Source organism: Globicephala melas, chromosome 11 (assembly GCF_963455315.2).
Source record: "Globicephala melas chromosome 11, mGloMel1.2, whole genome shotgun sequence".
NCBI classification, from domain to species: domain Eukaryota; kingdom Metazoa; phylum Chordata; class Mammalia; order Artiodactyla; family Delphinidae; genus Globicephala; species Globicephala melas.
In genome coordinates this window covers 34,162,200-34,181,376 of record NC_083324.2, presented here as the reverse complement: position 1 = coordinate 34,181,376, position 19,177 = coordinate 34,162,200, and the positions used below count along the sequence as shown (strand labels likewise).

Below are 19,177 nucleotides of genomic sequence, written 5' to 3'. Positions count from 1 at the left end.
AGGATGGAAGAAATTTTTAAAAGGGCTGCCTCTTACTAGAGGTTCTGGCTATAAAGTTTAACACAGGCCCTACATGCCACCTGAAATCATCTCGCTCTACACTGTTTTCCCTAAGAAAGCAAAATAGGCCATGGGAAGATGATGGAGGACTGAAGAGTGAGGACCATAGGGGATTGTTCAGACTTGGGGTATGTATCCCTGCCTCCTAGGGCTCCCCTTAGCCCTGGACATCAGCGCTATCACCACCCTCCATAAGCCCATGCTGCACCCTCACCTGTTGGCCCAACCTTCTCAGAAAACCCAAAAGGTTAAATTCTTCCCAGCGCTTCCTAGCTGGTCCTTAGCACATGCTCCACTCCTAGAAGAGGAAACTTCTTTAAACAAGCAAGGCATGTCTCTTCCCATATGCCAATTCCATTTAGGTGATCAAATTAGAAAGCCACCTTCATGATACGAGGAAATGAACTCTAATCTAAAATCAGGTGTCCAGGCTCACAAAAGGTGGCCTCCTTAACAAAAGAATTTTCCTGATTAGGTTTACTGAGATGACAAAAGTCTTTCTTCCTACTGTCACCCTGGAGCCCTGACAACCAGGTTCATTCAACAGCAAGGCTTTTACAGTTGAAGTTAAGCTTCCAGAGCATGATAGGACATGTGGTTGATCCAAACTCACATAAGCACATGTTGGAAACTGTATAGCTCCCCGGAGATGGAAACTCAGGGTATTTGAGGCCCCTAAAGATAGTGGACTTTACTTTTATTGAAATCCCCAGACTTAGGTACCCAGAATTGCTGGCTTACTGTTTAAGGAAGGGCATCCCACCTTCCTTAACACTCTTAATCCTCTTGCACCATATAAGAAGATGTAGAAGCCCATATATAGGGCCACTATTTAATATATGCCCAGTAAATCAAGAAAGTGTGAACATACAGGAACTGATAACAATTACCCTGTGAGTCTGTTTCTCAGAGCTTCCTCTACTAGGCAATGTACTAAGCTCTTTATAGCATTATCTCACTTAATAATAGGTAGACACTGCTATTACCCTTGGCTAAAGAAACAGAGGCTCAGAAAGTTTAAATATCTCACCAAGTCTCACAACTAGCAATCCAGACTTTTAGCCTTTATTACCCTAGAGACATTAGAAACAATAAAGGACAATAATAGTAATAGTTTAAATAATAGTTAAAATATTAAAAATAATATTAATGGCTAAAATAATACAATAAAACATTCATTGAACTTTTTACTGTGTGTTTGGTATGGTAAAAGTGCTTTATATCCACTATTCCCACTGAATCCTTATTACACTCCCATGAAGTGGGTACCACTTGACCCCGTTTTTAGATGAGGATACGTGAAATAACTTTCTCAGTATAACTCAGCTAATAAAAGATAAATGAAACGAAGTATAATAAGGGGATAGAGGAAGATCAGCTACAGAAAATTAACCAGCAGTGTCTGAAATACAGGCACTTCTGTTTTAGGCTTTTCCTAAGGTCTGGGAACGAGAGACCCACGTATGACATACCTTAATCTAAGTTATCCTTCCTCTGGTTCCCACAAGAGCCTTGGGGAAAAGGTGTGCATGGCAGGCAGAGTGAGCCATCTAGGAGAGGAGAGCTCCAGGGAGCAGAGTGCAAATTATACCTTTTTCTCTTGATTAACACCTTGTAAAGATGAGTCTGCTCTCGGGGTTTTCCCAGAAGATAGAATTCTTTCTTTTCCCTTAGCTTCATAGATTTTCCCACAAGCAATCAGACTTCCTGTACTTTTTATTAAGAATTCCAAACACCCCAGCAATAATTTCCGGACACCACAGCCTCTGTTAATGTAATAAGCCATTTTATAATTGGGTTCACTTCATTAGCCCAAAGTCTCTGCACTTGGAAGGGAAGCACCTCCTTCCCCGGGCTGTTGGAGCTCGAGGCTCCTGGCCTCCAGAAGAGTATGATTCAGGATGAGGGCCCCTTTGGCAGCCCCAAGTGCTGGAAGGCCTTGTGTCCCATCTGTTCTTTTATTACTCCACAGGACTGCACATTAGAATGGACAGGAAGACTGGTTCTATTTCAGATGAAACAAAAATTAGAAATTTCATCTGTATATTGATTTGGGGCCCAAAACAAATGTTGGACATTGCCATACACAAGTTTAAGGTTTCTGAGAGACTCATCCACAGAATGTGTTTTGAGATTTGCTCAGTTTCTGTTCTTACATCTACATTAGGTTATATCCATATGCCATCAACCAACCAACAAAACATTCTGATGTTATTTTCCCAGACTGTTCTCCTGGGAAGGATGTTAACCAGATAGTTTCTGAATGTCAGAAGACTTTCTCAGGTACAGGCTTGAGGAGGACTGACTATGTACCTCCGATAGCAAATCAGCTTCTACTTTTCAGCTCATGTTCAATATTTACTTTAGCTCAAACTTTAAAGATGAACTAGGTAATATTTGGGTAAAGTAGTGAATGTCTTAAATACATGCAAACCTTAACTGGAGCACCTGTCATGTGTTAGACATTATGCTAGAGACTGGAGAAGTCAGAAACGAGTGAGATGATTCCTTCCCCACAAAGAGCCCATTCTTATGGGGGAGGCACTGCCTTATCTAGAACAAGGCAGAGGAAAGAAAGACAACCAGCTAGAGTTGAGAAGCAGGCAGAAAAGTAAGTGTAGCATTTTCATATATTAGGGTGAAGGTAATAGTGGAAAAAATTCTTAGGGTTTTATGGAGACATGGTATGGAAAGGACGGTGCAACAGGAGAGACCTTTTATAGGGGAAGATCCTGAGGCTGAGCTCATAGCATGGGTGAGAATTAGCTCAGGGGAGATGGGAAGGAGCAGTGCTCTGGGCAGCTCCCACTGTGTGAGTAAAAGTCTAAGTGGGAGAAAACAACTGCAGGGGTGGTGTTGTCCCTGTCGTGTGCCCTTGAGAGGCCATGAGTGAAAGAAGGCAGTGCTGGGTAACTAGGTAGGGGCCAGATCCCAGGGAGACTTGATGGCTGGGCCCATGGATTTTATCTTATACATGAAAGAGGTCTTTAGTGGGTTTTACAAAGGGGAGCAACAGAGTCAGAGTTACCTTTGACTTTGATTAATCTGAAGGATGACTTTGTTGGGGCCAAGCTTTGAGGCAGGAAGTGCAGGTAGGACCATTATGGCAATCTGTTATATTAAATCTACATGAATGGTAGGGTGGGGAAGCAGAGTTGAATCTGAGTGATTTCTGGAGGAAAAATTAGTAATTACTTAGGTCAAGAAGTCGGGGATGAAAGAGAAAAAGGAGTTTGCAGCTGAGGAGTCTGGGTGGTTGGTGGTTCCGCCGATTGAGAGAGAAGAGCAGGAAGAGCAGCGCTAAGGGAAAGAGCCACCCTGCTGCCCTGGGTGAGCCTGGGGCGCCTTTGGGATGTCCAGGCAGAGACGGCCGACACACACGTGGATACTGGGATCTGCCACTGAGGGGACAGGCCAAGGCTGGAGCACAGATCTGGAGATCAACAGCATCCAGGTGGTTAATGAATCGTGTTGGGGTAGAGAGAGCTAAAGCAGACAAGGGACGCTGAGGACAGAAACTTAGGGAAAATTAGTGCTTCCAGGTGGGTGGAGGATGAGTGTCCTATGAAAGGGAGGAAACCCTGGAGTGTGGGTCCTGACAGCTGAGGGACTAGAGAGTGTCAAGGAGGAGGGGGCAGTCGGCTAACACAACCAGGAAGAGAGAGAGCTTTCTATAGGGTTTGGCAGTTAGGAGGCCACTGGCAACTGTAAAGAAAGGAGTTCTGGTGGCATCTTGGTAGGCAAGGGGTCACAGCAGAGGCAGACTCTAGTAGGGTCGGGCATGAGTGAGCAACAAGGAAGTAGAGATGGCAGTTGAACAGTGAGTAGAGGACATTGTGTGGGAAGGTCAGCTCAGTCTCTGCATCCCAGGGAGGAAGCAGAGAGTTTAGGATAGCTTTGTAGTATCTGCACTCAATTCAGTTTCTTTTGTTTCCCTCCTTCCTCCTTTTCTGCTTTCTCCTTTCTCTACCCCTCTTCCCTCCATGCCAGCTACCTCTCCATAAGCACATGGTATGACCTTGGCTGTCACAGAACTTATATTCTGGCAGGGAGACAGGCATTAAATAATTAAAGGCCTTGACTGATGCCTTGATTACTTATAGTCAACCTCACAAATAATTGATTATTATCATTTTGACACAAGAAAAGTAGAGGGCATTAGGGGGGGCATATGCATGGAGTTTTACCTTCTTTTGAATATTACTTCCTACAAGCAGACCAAGAAGTGAAGGAATGTAAATTAGAAGGCACTGAATGTATTAGTTGACTATAAAATATTATTTGTTTGGTCTCATTGTGAATTTCCAACCAAATACCACTTTTGCCTTTAATGGAAAGAGTCAAACTCTCTGAGTCTTTTTTGACCCCTGCAGTCCATATTAAACTGGGACATAAATAAAGGTAATTAACGCAGTGTTGACTGTGTCTGACATTTTTTCCAAGAGACAAGATGAAAGAGACAATATACATCTCAGAGGATAGCTGGTTTATCTTTCACAGCATAATGAAATACACTTTTATCATTAGAATCAAGTAGAATCTTATTAAGACTTGCTTTGCAAGGTAACTCCAGAAGAAAATGCCTGTTGCCCTTGACTACCATGTGCATATTTACTTTATGTAATGCAAGGAAAACTTTTAATTTCTGGTGTTAAATTCCCTGAAGTTAATTTCACATCACCTTGACGTTAAGCTAACAAGCAGACAGGGTCATTCTTGGTTTGTAAACTCTGTTGTCTGGATCATTTAATAGTATCATATTCAAGAATGTGAGCAGCAGAGAATTTCCAAGAAAAGTAACAGGGAGGGCTCAGAACTATGAAATAACTCGTTGGAAAAAAACAGAGGATTTCTTTTTCTTCTCCCCTTTCACTGCTCTGGCAAAAGTGGGTTACATTTTCTTTCTTTAGAGAGAGAGATCAGTATGGGTTCTATGCCAGAGGCCATTTTAATACATGAATGATTTGTAGGTAAATTTATTGTAGCCAATGGGTGCAGTCAACTGTGTAATAGAAATATTGTCAAAAAGCTGGGATGATTATTTAAATAAGTGCAGTGTTAAATTTGATTACATACTTTTTAAAGCTAGTAAAACATTTCATTGCTCTCAAACTATTTCCCATAGTCCCATTTAGTCAGAAAACATAAATTAAGTGAGGCTCTGCATAGAAAATTACCCAGGCTTTGTGTCGATGGAAGCATGCATGGAAAAGCTTGGCAGCCTCACAATTTAAAGACGAAAGGATATAAAAAGGGTTGGCAGGCTCCTATATAGGCTGGTGGGGACACTTTTATCCTTGAGGAATTATGGAAAATGACTGCCTAGGAGAGTGCATGCTTGCGATGGCCCCTAGGGGTGTGAAATTGTAGGGAGCCTAGGTGTGCCTCAGAGGGAGGCCCCTCTTGCCTTATCTCAGGTGGAGAGAGAAGACACCCAGGTTGACAAAACTCTGTTCACTTGGACATAGGGTCTCCAGAAACATTAGCCACTTGCCTTTTAGAAAATATAATTGTTTTTGTTTTAAATAAATCAAAGTAAGGGCTTTGGATGCCAGCGTGGGTCTGTGACATTTTAAATTGTGCTATTTGCTGAGCTTATCCTGTGACAGGTCTTCATTTCCACCAAATGTCAAGGATCAGTGCCTTGCATTCATTTTAATGAAATATTGTGCTGATAAGGGCTATGAATGCCAGGTTTAAGCTGCACATTACTAAATGTCGGGCTGCTTTCTGCTTTGTGAATTCACCAGGGAGCAAGCTAATGAAGGCTTCTTTCTCGCTTCTTCTTACAGTTAGGGATTCACGGTTATGCCTTTGCAATCACAAATAATGGATATATCCTGACGCATCCAGAACTCAGACCACTGGTAAGAGACATACTTATTTCTGTGTTTCTCCCTTTATGATTTTAAAAGACTTTCTTCAGTTCTACAGTAATTACACTTTGCAGTTTTCACTTGAAACGCTCAATTCATAATACCGTCTCTAAAAGGTTGTTTTAATAGTTTATAACTAGCATTTTGACATAAAATATGTAAATAATGTAGGGTAAATATATTTACTATCATGGTTTTATATATAAATCCATATATATCTATATGTACTTATATATTTATTTCACATCTGCCAATATATGGAAAAATTTTAAACTCTGGACAGCTTGAAACCCATCATAATAGATACCTTTATATAACAAATGGTCTCTAACACTTCAGTCTGAGACCAACTTATTGAAAGTTACATTTGATACAACAGATTAAATCCAAGATCCCTGGAAATTCATTCTGATGGGATTTGCCCCCAAAATACATTACCCAAGCCCAGTGCCTGCTGCCTTGAAGGTATTTGTGTTTAATTGAAACAGTTGAGATTTTCTCCTTGTCCTGCCTAAGCTGTATCCAGTAGCATTGTTTGGTGAGCTGACATGTAAACCATTTTCTTTCAGCATCGTTTTCACTCTCTCTGAAGTGAGTGGAGTTAGGTCAAATCCAGGACAGCCAGAATATCACGGTCCATTCTGATCCCTGGGGAGAGGCTGCCTGGAGCACTGTGTTGAGGAGCATTCTGAAGGGCAGCCAGGCTTGTCAGATAGGAGGCCCTGGTCCACTGTGCACTCTGGAAGGGCACAGGCAGTGAGTGCACCACATGTTTGCCATCCCTGGACTAGTTGTAATGTGTTGAAAAAAGGACATCCTTTTCGGTCTGCGGTTAGCTAATTTTAAGGAAGATATAAAAGTATAAAGAGTAATATAGTAAACTCTGCTTTTGAATGTTAAGAAAGTGTAGTTCAGGGCTTCCCTGGTGGCGCAGTGGTTGGGAGTCCGCCTGCCGATGCAGGGGACACGGGTTCGTGCCCCGGTCCGGGAAGATCCCACATGCTGCGGAGTGGCTGTGCCCGTGAGCCATGGCCGCTGAGCCTGCGCGTCCGGAGCCTGTGCTCTGCAACAGGAGAGGCCACAACAGTGAGAGGCCCACGTACCGCAAAAAAAACAAAAAACAAAACAAAACAAAGAAAGTGTAGTTCATTCCTATAGCTATACACACACACACACACACACACACACACACGCACGCATGCACATCCACCCCACATGTCTTTTTCCCTTTCATCAAAATTAGAAAATAGCAATGCCTGCTATGCAAATGTTTATTGGTGAAACATCGTGGGGACCAGTTTGCTTCTCGCTTGAATCATTGTTTAGAAAAAGTCCATGTTTTAGCTCCATCATCATCCAACTTTGCTCTAATTGCCCTGATATTAATGGAGTCATGGCCACATCATGTGGATCCCATATGCATGCTTCAGGATGGGACTTAAGGTAATACTTGACTTCAACAATCTTTTTATCAAAAAAAGGTTGAGTTAACTGGTTAGCTAATTCCAAACGTAACTTAGAATCATTGAAAAGTCCGATTGAAAAAGCTACTAACTTTTTAAGGATATTTAAGTCTAAAAACACATTTAAGTTTAAAAAGCTTAGCACATTACCCATTTCTAAGCCTTCCAGTTGGGGTTGCCTGTTGGTGGGTGGTAGGAGTTACATATTTGGTGTGGCTGAGTATGGGCTCCTAGTGCTTAGTTATTCCAAGTTGGAGTGGATCAGAGTAAATGAAACAATCAAACCTGGATCTTCCGCTAGTGAATGAATAACTTTCTATGTATCAGCTTTTAAAGAAGGAACAAAATGGAACCAGATGTCAGAAGTCACCAAGGTACCTTTCCTTTCTCTATAGCAATGGAAATGAGCAGCTCCCATCTGCACAGTCAACTCACGAAGTCTTTCTGGTCTTTTATATCTCCTGGTCATGCAGCAAATGGTCTGTTTGCAAATAATCCATCTCATGTACTTTCCAGAGCTGTGGCCACTGAGAGGGCAGCCAAAAGGCTCTTATAAAAACAGGCCAACCAGTCAAGACTTATCATCTCCTGACAGTGCAAATACTCACAAATACAAGTCATTTCTGTTCTTCTCACTGTTGAAACATTGCACTGAATGATTTCACTGGAAATGGTAGCTAGGGTCAAATTCCCATAAATGGGGTGACCCAAGCAAATGCTGCACATCTCACTTGTGAGAACCCAAGCCCAAACCAGATGAAGCATTTTGCAACTGATCCATTATAAGAACATAAGGAGTGGCCAGGTCAGTGAGCCATCTATCCCATTTATCAGTCTGTGACCCTGAGGCCCTGACATATTTAGAAGAGGTTTGGCGTGATGCCCACCATTGAGGATTACGTGAACTAACCCATATGAATGTGATCAGTAGTGAGTGTTGACCCTGCCTTGAGTTTTGCATTTTCCTACTGGGAAAAAGACAGCGGTGAAGTGGAAGGAATTCCACTTCAGCAGTACACAAGTTGTCCTTGATTCCTGGTCCTGCCATATCCCAGCTGTGTGACTTTGGGCAAGTCACACAGCCTCTCTGAGCATCATTTTCTCTTGTAATCTTGCCATAACCAAAGTATGTAATATTACTGGTTGTCAGTGTAAATGGGATAATGCAAGTAAAGAGCCTTGTGTGACAAAGCAGGCCCCAGGACATTTTGCGGACGGTGGCGGTTATACAGGCACCCCGTTTGTGTTTTATTGATTTTATTGAACTATGCCTGGCTGCTATAAGGGTTGGGAGGACATGGTGGTGGTGGATGCTTGGGGGTGGGGGTGGATTTAAAGAACACTTTTTATTATTCAGTTGGTTCCGATTATTGTGATAAACATTGGTGAGGGATTGTATACACACAAAAACAAGTGAATAGATACAGAGTCCTTGGAATCATGCAGTCTCCATGCAGTTCTACTTTGAACCTGGTATCAACTTAGTCTGTGCAACCGCAGCTAAGCCTGTTTATGCCTGCTGTCTCTCCCCCTCCCTCTATCTCTCTGTATCTGTCTGTCTGTCTGTCTGTCTGTCTCTCTCTCTCTCTCTCTCTCTCACACACACACCCTCAATTTTCTGGGCCAACTCTGAGCTAGAAGACAAGCAGACAGTAGCTACACTGGGATGTTCTGTGTGAGCCCTACCACGTGAGGAAACCGAAGGGTTTTGTTGTTGTTGCTATTGTTGTCTGTTTGTTTTCAGAGTAGCAATAAGGATATACTAGCAGCTGCAGAAACTGAAGAATGACAGTTAAGAATCAGTCCACATGGGGGGAATAACCCCAGCTCTGGCACATACAAGTGGTTTGTTTCTCTCTGTCTTGTTCACGTGAGCAACAAAAGCAGCTTCATCCCCCCTTCTCCCTCACCAGCAGCCTCTCAGCACAGAGGAGGGACTCAGGAGGGGAATGGATGAAGGGATCCTCCAAAGCCACTGTTCAGTTTTCTCTTACTTTGGGTCCTTCAGGATAATGTAATTGGTGTGCTTCCCCCAGAAACCGGTGTCTGCACCGATGTAAATGCACCAGGTCAGACCCTCACACACGGCTGGGGAGAGCCAGCCGCCAGCAGCTTCCTTGGCCAGCTCGGGCGGGGAATCCTCACTCCAACCTGATTGGCCTTCTCCAAGCCCAGCCATATAATCGAATCCTTCTTACAAATGGATGTTCCCCTTGGTTCCGGCCAAGACTGCTAGCTTAGCATGGTGGGTGCCAGTGGGAGGTTGTGGCCAGTGCAGAGGATGGAGCAGACTCACTTAAAATAACTCCTATTCCGTCTCCATCTGCCACTGAGATTGTTTCTGCCCCTGCAGGCAGAGGACAGAAGTGGGTTTCCTGAAGCACAATACCAATATTTTTCTTATTTGTCTAATAAAACTTTCCCCCCAGACTTAATATTAGGCTTGATTTTATCCAGTATTTTCTTTCATCTTGTATGATTTGGGTGTGAATCATGAAGTGTCTCCAAAAACAGCTCAGATGTAGGAGCCTTACTCAGCAGACTGGCTTTGGTTTAATTGGCAAAACTGCTGAAGTAAGACTTTTCTGTTGATAAGTGGGCTCTCTGTAGTCTTTGTCCAAGTGTTTCTCAGCCACCCTGTCCTTGCCACCTGCTTGTGACTTCTGGTAGACTAACCGATGTTGATTCAACAAACATTTATCCGGTTCCTGGTGTGCTGGGTCCCGTGTGTTAGACTGGGGGCTGATGGAGCTATCTTACCATGGGCTGGGGGCCATATCACGGGTGGGGAATAGGACAATAGCACAGCAAGAAGGATTCAAGTCAGACCTTGAGGAACACTTTTTGAGTAGTTATTAAACATCTGGAAGTTTTTTCTTGTTCTCTGCCCCTCTTTAACATTCAGGTTAAAACTATTTCAAAGCAGTTACTTAGAGTTACTGTTTAAATTGATTTCCTCTTGCACTTTATTCTTCCCATGTCTCTGAGAGCTTTATGAATTTTTCTTAAAATGTGGAGCCCCTAATATCTCTTTTTCTTTTGCCCTACAGAGCATTGAGGGCGATAAGACTAGGAAGGGACCACCTTTGCCATGATCTTATTTTCTTTGAGATTTTGGTAATCCGTGTGCCCCTCGGTTTTAGAAGAAAGGGACATCTGAGTTGATTGCCTTTCCCAAGGAGGCCTGGAATGTGGGCCTAGTCAAACCACCAAGAGAACACAAAGAAGGCTCCCTTCCAGCAGCCACAGCACAGGCAAGCCTCCACAGAGGAGCCTGGGGCAGGCAAAATCTAGGACTCACTTCCACGAAGCCCGCGTTGACATTTGCCAAAAGCTGTTTGCACTGTATCTTCAAGCCCAGAAGATGAGGAAGGATGCTGAAGGTTTCTATTCTGGATGAAAATTAGCCAGTCACATGGGCCACTGGGTGTAGTGGTGGATGAGATGGAAGTTGGGAACGATGGAGAGAAATCTTCATTCCTTCCCTCAACGTTTGTTAGATGGCCACCATGTTCTAGGGCTGAGCAAGCTGCTCAGAGTGGTTGCAGAGAAGTGCCCCACCTCAGAGAACTCAAAATCAAATAGAATGGATGTGATTTTATATGTAGGGTGTAAAAGTAACCATAGACACAACTAGGGAAGATGCATTTTGTATTTGTTACTGTTGTTGTTGGTCTTAGTCATTTTTTTCACACTCGTTGATTCCTTTTTGTGTGGCAGACACTATTCAAAGTGTTTTAAGTTGTTAAGGCTTTTAATTATTAGCTAATTTAATAGCAAGCCTAGGATGCTGGAGTAGTAGAAAGGCCCAGAGGCTCAAGGCAAGGGTGTGCATGACGGCAGGCCTGGGTGGAAGGTGGGTCTAGAAGGCAGCCTAGAGTTAGACTGTAGACAACTGGGGGTACCAGGCTGAGGAGCTGGGGTTCTCCATGAGGCAGTGCATATCCCCATGTTACAAACAGGAAGGTGAGACACCAAGCGATATGGTGGTAAAATGACTAGAAAGAGCCAGAACCAGGAGCCCCCAGATCAGTTTGGATGTGCTAAATTCACTGTGCTACGTTGGTTGGTTCTTCAGGAAATGGGAGGCAGAGTGGCTGGAGGATGGGAGTGACCGAGAAGCCTGGTCTTTGCAGCCACATGGATGAATAACAGGGTCATCATCAGGTGATTATAGTGAGAATCTGTCTAGACTAGCGCTGTCCAGGAAGAATGTAACGCAAGCCACGAACATGAGCTGCCTGTGTAAGTTAACATTTTCTAGTAGCTACATCTAAAAAGGAAATAGGTGAAATTAAGTTTAAGACTATATTGTATTTAACCCAGTATATCCCAAATCACATTATTTTAACATACAGTCAATATAAAAATTATTAATGAAATATTGGCCATTTTTTTCATACTAATCTTTGAAAGCTGGTGTATATTTTACACCCACAGTACTTCTCAATGCCGACATTTGAGGAGCTCAAGAGCCACATGTGGCTTGAGGCTGCCCTATGGAACAAAACAAGTCTAGAGTGTAGCCAGACGTTTTGAACCAGATGTTTTAAACCCAGTCTAGAGTGTAAACAGATGGCAGCACCTCCTCTTTCCTTAAGGTGGATTAGAACAAGCTCCACCACTACCACCAGTCTTTCATCCTGGGAGTCTGTGCAAACAGTCGGGGGCTACGTAGTCTCCTCCATTGTGGCCTCGGCACCTCCCTTCCAGGCTGTCGGGTCAGGACAGATTGGCTCTGCCTGTTTCAGCCCCACGGTTTCCCACCTAACCCATGTAGATGCCCTAAACCAAACTGTGCTGCCCAGACCAGGGGGTGGGAAAACTGAACTGTCAGGTTATCTACATCAGAACACTCAGACACCAAACCGTTTCTGTTGTTCTGTCAAACTCAGCTTAACTCTTTAAGGATCCCAAGTTCTGCAGATAACAGTGTCATCTCCCCATTACCGAATTGCCCCACTCCCTCTGGAAGTTACCCACAGCCTGAGTTCTGCCTGATATCACCAGCAAGTCCCTGTGTTACTCCTTGACTGTCCCCGCCCCACTCCAAATGTTGATTCTGTTTCTTTGTTCTCGTGGACGCCCAGGCAGTTCATTTTTCTGTGCCCTTTTGCTGTTGCACATGGGTTATAGATGGACCCTGGCAGAAGGTCATTGATAACACAGATTGACACATGAACATGCTAATAAATGTAAATATTCTTATGCCAAAGTCCTCTCATAAGGAATGAAATGGACATTCCTATGGACACATGTAAATATGTTAAATGCTAAGCAGACAGCGCATATCAAACACCAGTTTAAATGGGAACTTGAAAGGAAGGACCGCTATCAGAATCCTTGTTGAAGTCCACTGACTTAGTTCAAGCAATGGGCCCTGTGAGGAGATTCTGTGTCATTCCCAAGAAGTTCAATGTGAAGTTTAAATGTCATTTTTATATCATGATGCAGATCCTCAGTCATGCAAGGACTAGCTTCTATCCCACGCATCTAATCGTTTTCTTTTTTGTTTAAGTTTTGGACCAGGAATGCCTCAACTAATCTTCCTTCATTTCTTCTTCCCATCCACACCCACTCATTGCAAATGCTAAGGGTTCTTTTTAGTTCAACAGGTGTGGGTGTGCCCTCCAGCACTGACTTTTTCTGGATCCCTCCCCATGCCATCCACCCTCATGTCCTATTGGTTCCAAAATGCACCCCAAGTCCACTCCCCTCTGTCACTCTTGACAGGGCCTCTGTCCTGTCTTTCCTGGATGACTTCAGTTCCCTTTGAGCTCTGCTCTGGACACCTATTTTTGTACCCCCCACCCCCACCCCAGCATTATTCACTCAGCAGTCAGCAGGGGCTTTCACAGGCATCACTCAGATGGTCTGGCTTCCCTTGGCATTTACAGTAAAACCCAAACTCCAGGCCATGATCACAGCACCCTGCCAGATCTGGCTTCACCTCTCTGACCTGCCGGAGTTGCGTGGCTACCCACCGTGCTCCAGGTATACTCCAGCCCTTTTGTCCATTCCTCAGAAACACCAAGCTCCTTTCTGTTCCAAATCCTTGTGCCTGCTCTTCCCTTTACCTGGAATCTTGTCCCGGATACATCTGTGACTGCCTTGTTCTCAGCTTCCATGTCTCATCTCAGATGTCACCCCCACAGAGAGGCATCCTTGCTCTCTGACCAAAGGAGCCACACATCACCTCCATCACTCCCCATCACATCCCCTATTTTAGTTTCCTCAGGATCACTTATCACTCTTGGGAAAGGTCTCTATGTTCAGCCTCTCCTGCCCCATCCCTTGTGATTTCCTGTGACTTTGCTGCTGTATCTAGGGCGTGGTTGGTAAATATTTATTGAGTGATTTTGATGATGTTTGAAGGGTGCTGGTGACTAAATATCTGGGTACCAGTTTCCTACAATAAATGAGAAGTGCAGGTGTCACATGTTTACTCATCAAACGTTTACTGAGTCCTTGCTACATTGGACACAAAACTTGAAGCTCATGTGATTGGTCAAGCCCTTCTTTCTTTCTGCCCCTGCCTCTGCCCTCCTGCTGGCCTGCAAACATTCATCGGATGTTCCTCAAGTCAGGCACTGTGCTAGCTGATGGAGACATAGAAGCAGGTAGAAGAATGTCTCTGCCCACAAGGAACTCATTGAGCAAAGCAAGAGTTCTTGATAGCGAGAGAGGCCAAGAAGAGCTATGTGCTCGCAGGGGAAGCATCTTTTTTTGTTGAGAAAGGGTGCCCTGAGATGCTGGAGGGCTTCCCAGAGGAGGTGATATGCACACCAACTGCATCCACAGTCCACTTTGGAGGACGTTTCTTCCTACTCAGTGGGGGTTCCCACACGCTTCCCGGGATCTCTGTCCTCAGGCTGGACCAGGCACGACTTTTCTCTCCGGTCTCAGAACCATGCATCGTGCTGGCCCCAGCCTGTCGTGGTGTAGGGGGTAGGGACCTAGCCTCGTTTATAGTCCTTTCTATGGCTCCCAAAGGCTGGAATCCTATCTCAGCCCACTCTCTGTTCAGACTGCTGTGAACTGAATGAGACCGGCCAGTAGGTGGCGTGCGGGCACTGCAGTGTGCCTGGTCCCTGAACACATTCTCAAAACACAGCCCAGGAGACTCCTCTTAACGCCAGGTCTGAATCCATCACATTTAGTTTAAAAGAAAGAATGAACAGATGCTTAGTAAGTGTGTCTGCTCAGAGGAGTGTGTGCTCGGAGAAAAAATAAACAAGGCTGCGTGACCCCCACGTAGCGAGCCTGTTCTTTTTGAAATACATCATTTGGCAAAGGAGAAAACAGAGCCTTGCGTGCTTTCCACTTGATGAAATTGTTGAGGGCAACGGTTGGAACTGCCTGGGTCTGGACACTTGATTGGAAGCATTGCAGCCCTGAGCAGGGAATGCTTACACCTCGGGAGCTTCAGAATTAAGCAGATTAGAGGGGTGCCTGGCTTTCTGTTCTGCAAACCTCAAGAACTCAACAGCCTCTTGGTCCCCAAGTTCTGTGGCCGGGTGTGTACATGGACACGTAGGACATAGATGGGGTTTAGCAGAGAGGGGACTAACAGTGACAATGCAGTTGTTACTTAGCGTGTCAAGAAGCAGGCTCTGTGCCTACCACCTTTGTGTGTTTTGCCTCTTTTAAGTCCTCACAGCATCCTGTGCATTAGCGCTTATTTCAGAGAGATTAACTGATGCCTAGGCCAAGGACTCTGTCAGTCAGAAAGCAAATTTGGCTCAATGTTCAGAGAAAAAAAAAGACAACTATGAACAGTGTCATTTTTCATAAAGTTAAACCTATTCAAATGAACAAACTTCCTTAATTTGAAGCAGTGTTATAAGGTTCTTTTATAAAATGAGAGTTGGGCTAGAGGGCTTCCCTTGGCTTCTGTGGACAGTTTTCCTTTTTGCCTCTGCTCTCTGCCCCCGCACACCACCTGCATGGCACTCAGGGTGGCTCCTTTGCTCTCGGCTATGGGGGACACAACTAGTTTAGCTAGTGGGGGACACACACTCAGAAGAAATGGAGAGAGGAGAGTGGGGTGGGATTGTATTTTCAACCCTGTGTCCTCTGGGACTGGCTGCACCCAATCTAAAGCCACATTAGCCTCCTTTTCTCTGTGGGCTCCTGTGACTGCTCCTTCCTCTGTCCCTTCATGCAGAGTGGAAGAGAAGGTCCTCACTGCTTCTGGCTTCAGGGTACTGCACCATTTCTTATAGTTTCCTACACCCTACCCCACTGTTCCAATAGCCTCTTTATTAAACCTTCCTTAATTAGCCAGCTTGACTATGCCATGTGCTTCCTGCTGGGCCCCTGACTGATACAAAGGTCAGAATACATGGAAGGTTTGTTTTTCTCAAGTCCTTAGTATGCCAATAAAGAAAGGAAAAAGAAGAAAGGAAAGAGGAAGAATTAAAAGAAAAGGAAAGAGAGAGGAAGGAAGGAAGGAAATGAAGGAAGGAAGGAAATAAGGAAGGAAAAGAAAAGACAAGAGCAAAAGGCCCTCTATCAGGTCCTTTATTTATTTATTCATTCATATTAATTAATTCATTAATCTCTCATTGTGGTAGGAACAGAGAGCTTCCATATACACTTCTAGTAAATTCCTCTTTTGCTCAAGTGATAAAGAATTGGTATCTGTTGCTTACAACCAGAGCAGCCTGGTTGATACAGTTGTGAAATCCCCAAATCTGGGAAGCATTGCTGGTGTGGCTCTGACCCATCCTCTCTACTGCCTCCCTCTCTCCCACTCCCACCCCCCAAAACTTTCCTCTCCACACCACCCTATCCCTTCGTCCCACCAGGCTTCTTGCACAGGTCTTTGAGTTTAGGCTCCACACTACATTATAGAAGTCCCTTGACACATCTGTCCCCTCACTGCACTGCAAGCAACCTGAAGTCACTAATCAAATAGCATTTTATTCACCCTTGCATATCCAGGGCCTGGAGAGATACCTAGCAGATGAAGTGGAATAATAAATAAATGGGAGAGAAGACCCATGTATAGGAAATTGATTACACAATGACACAGTGTATTATTAAGTACCAGGGTGGGAATACTGACAAGAAGGAGAATTTATAAAAGGACTTGGTGTCTAGCTGTGGAAGGGGTGGCTAGAGAAGTCTTCAGGGAGTTTGTTTGCATCCTGTGAGCTTCAGTTCACAATTGGTGATCCAGTCCAGCATATTAGGGAGCAACAGAAGGCTCTTCAGACACCTAGATGTGTAACTTGCTCCTTCTTGTGTTGCTGTAGCCCACCTTCCCTCCCACCGTTCCTTCCCTCATCCGGCATGTATTTATCGAACACCTCTCCTGTGCCAGGCACTCTTTTAGATGCTGGGGATCAAGTGATAAGACAGACATAATTCTTCCTTCATTTGGTCATGGAGAAGATGCCTTTTTTAAGCTCATAAGTAAGCAAATAAAAAGTACTGCACATTTTGGATAACCTCTCCAAAGGAAACAAGGACCTGAGAGAAAAAAGTAGGGACATGCCCTTACCTTTAGTTGGATGGTCAAGGAGAACCCGTGTTAGGGATGACATTTTAAGCTGAGCCCTGTAGCCCTGAGGGGGAGAAGAAATTGCTGTGCCAAGAGAGTGGAGACTAATTCAGGCTGAGGAAACCGAGTATGCAAAGACCCTGAGGCACGGGGAGATTTAAGATGTTGTGTCTGCAATCTGGGTGGATTTAGGACAGACTTCCGAAGGACAAGGGAAAGCGCCTTGAGGTTTTATTGATAAATTCCTATTGGAGAACACGCTTAGTGGAGTAGTTCTGTGAATGCCCTACCCATGTCCCCTCGGCCCTCACCTCCGTGGGGGCCAGCCTAGCTTGCGGCTGCCAAAACCCTAGTGAAGACTTTCTCTGACTTCTGGAATTCACTCCTCTCCTGCACGCAGCGGACGAGATGTGCCAGGGAATTAGCGTCCTTCCACCAAAGACTGGTGAGCACTCCCACCTCCCAGGTGGGCTCCACACCTGTACCACACTCCTACTCCACACTGGCTCCCAGACCCCTGCAGTCAGACTCAGCTTGGGGTGCCCACAGCGCTAACATACTCGATGATGCAACTTGTGTTGGCTGCCTGCCCATCATCTCTGTCTCTGAGTCACTTTGCTATGTCCCTACAGGCATTCCCTGGGAACCCATCCCAAGGAAAAACCTTGCCTTTGAATCCTGGTCTTAGGGTCTGCTTCAGAGGGGACTCAAACCAAGACACCAGTGGACTGATATGTCTCTGCAAAAATTGATTGCTCTAGACTAGAGCTTCAAATACAGTTCTGTGTGCGTACATACCTTAGCTTTAAAGTGATGGTGTCAGGCACATTTCCCATCTCTGTTTCGGGGCGCTGCATGTATATTCACCTCACATTGGCCTGCTTGCACTTACAAGCACCAGAGAGTGTTAGTTTTATGCTGTTAATAATGGAGAAGGCACTTTAAGGAAATATGGTTTAGAGATAGGATTCTCTGCTGCTTTATTGTTTGGCAAAAGGATTTGATGAGGACAAAGCTTTTCTTTTCACTGGACACACTCTGACCTTTGTTTTACTAGATTAATTTCATATCTAGAGTACCCCATCTTGGATGATGAATTAGCAATAAAAGGCTCATCAAAATGTAATTACAGGCAATGTGTTGAATAATGATCTGTTAAAAATTCCTATAGATTTGTCTGCACCTCCTTCCCCTTGTGGGGGAAATGAGCCTCAGCTGCTAGCTACTAGCCTGGGCTCAGGAATGCAAAGCCTAGCCACATTGTGAGGCTGAGATGCGAGAGCTGGCTTCCATCATTGTCCAATGTCATCTAATTGATCAATTGCTTTTTTCCATGTGATGCACATCTTTATATAATTTAAAGGACCATCTCAACGGGGGTAGGAATACACAGGAAGTGGGAGCTCAAGGCAAAGTGAAACCCTCACCTCTTCCATCTGCAGCAGTCTGTTGTAGGGAGAGTTATTAATTAAAATGTTAACTGCCCAGACAATAGCAGGCAGACCAGCATGAAGAATTCTGGGAAGCAAGCATTAAAGCTTTCATAACTATGAATTCCAGGAAAGTTTGTTCCTCCTTAAAATAGAAAAGCAGAGCCATCTTCATCTAAGAAGAGACCAGACTGGGCTGTGAGACTGAGGTTAGGTTTCCTCGAGGAGCTGGACTTGTTTCTCTCCAGAGAGTTGGGAGAAATCTAGCCTTACCCTCAGTGTATTGAGGACCCTGTAAAACCTACAGCTGGGGCTGACAGCAGAATATTCATATGATTCAACAGTGTAAACGCCCACCCTCATTTGAATAACTGAAGAATTCAATCATTTGAATGCCAGTGATGATTCCTCTGTGAGTTTACGTTTTAGAAGACAGTGCATCTGAATCCCCATGAGAGCATTAAATTGCTATCTAATTAGCAGTCCCAAATTATATATATTTAAGAGATAATTAAAGGTTTGAAGGCTGTTGGAATAACTGGTTATACATTTAAATGAATCACTAGAAATTTGTTAGTAATGTGTGGAGTTTTCTTTTATTTTTTGCTTCCCTCTTTGAAGTTCAATAGACCCAACCTCGAGGGGTTAAGTCTGGTAGCGGTAAGATAAAGGCAGATGTTTTTAATTATTGCAACTCAAACCTCCAAATAATTATAAGCAGCTGTCATTTTTACATAATCCTAAATGATAAGACGCAAAGAATGCAAATAAAAAGGTTGAGAACATGGGCTTTGGGGCACAATCTTTTAATCCCCACCACACCCCTGAACTGACCGTTGC

General features: G+C 44.3%; 1 protein-coding gene across 5 annotated transcripts in view; it reads left to right on the top strand.

The window, feature by feature from the left end:
• Positions 1-19,177, top strand: part of CACNA2D3 (calcium voltage-gated channel auxiliary subunit alpha2delta 3) — a 784,865-nt gene that overhangs the window by 584,698 nt on the left and 180,990 nt on the right. For all 5 annotated transcript variants that reach the window (XM_060307837.1, XM_060307836.1, XM_060307834.1 and 2 more), the window contains one exon: positions 5,853-5,927. In XM_060307837.1, the coding sequence (XP_060163820.1) occupies positions 5,853-5,927 (75 nt within the window). The remainder of the gene's footprint in view (positions 1-5,852; positions 5,928-19,177) is intronic.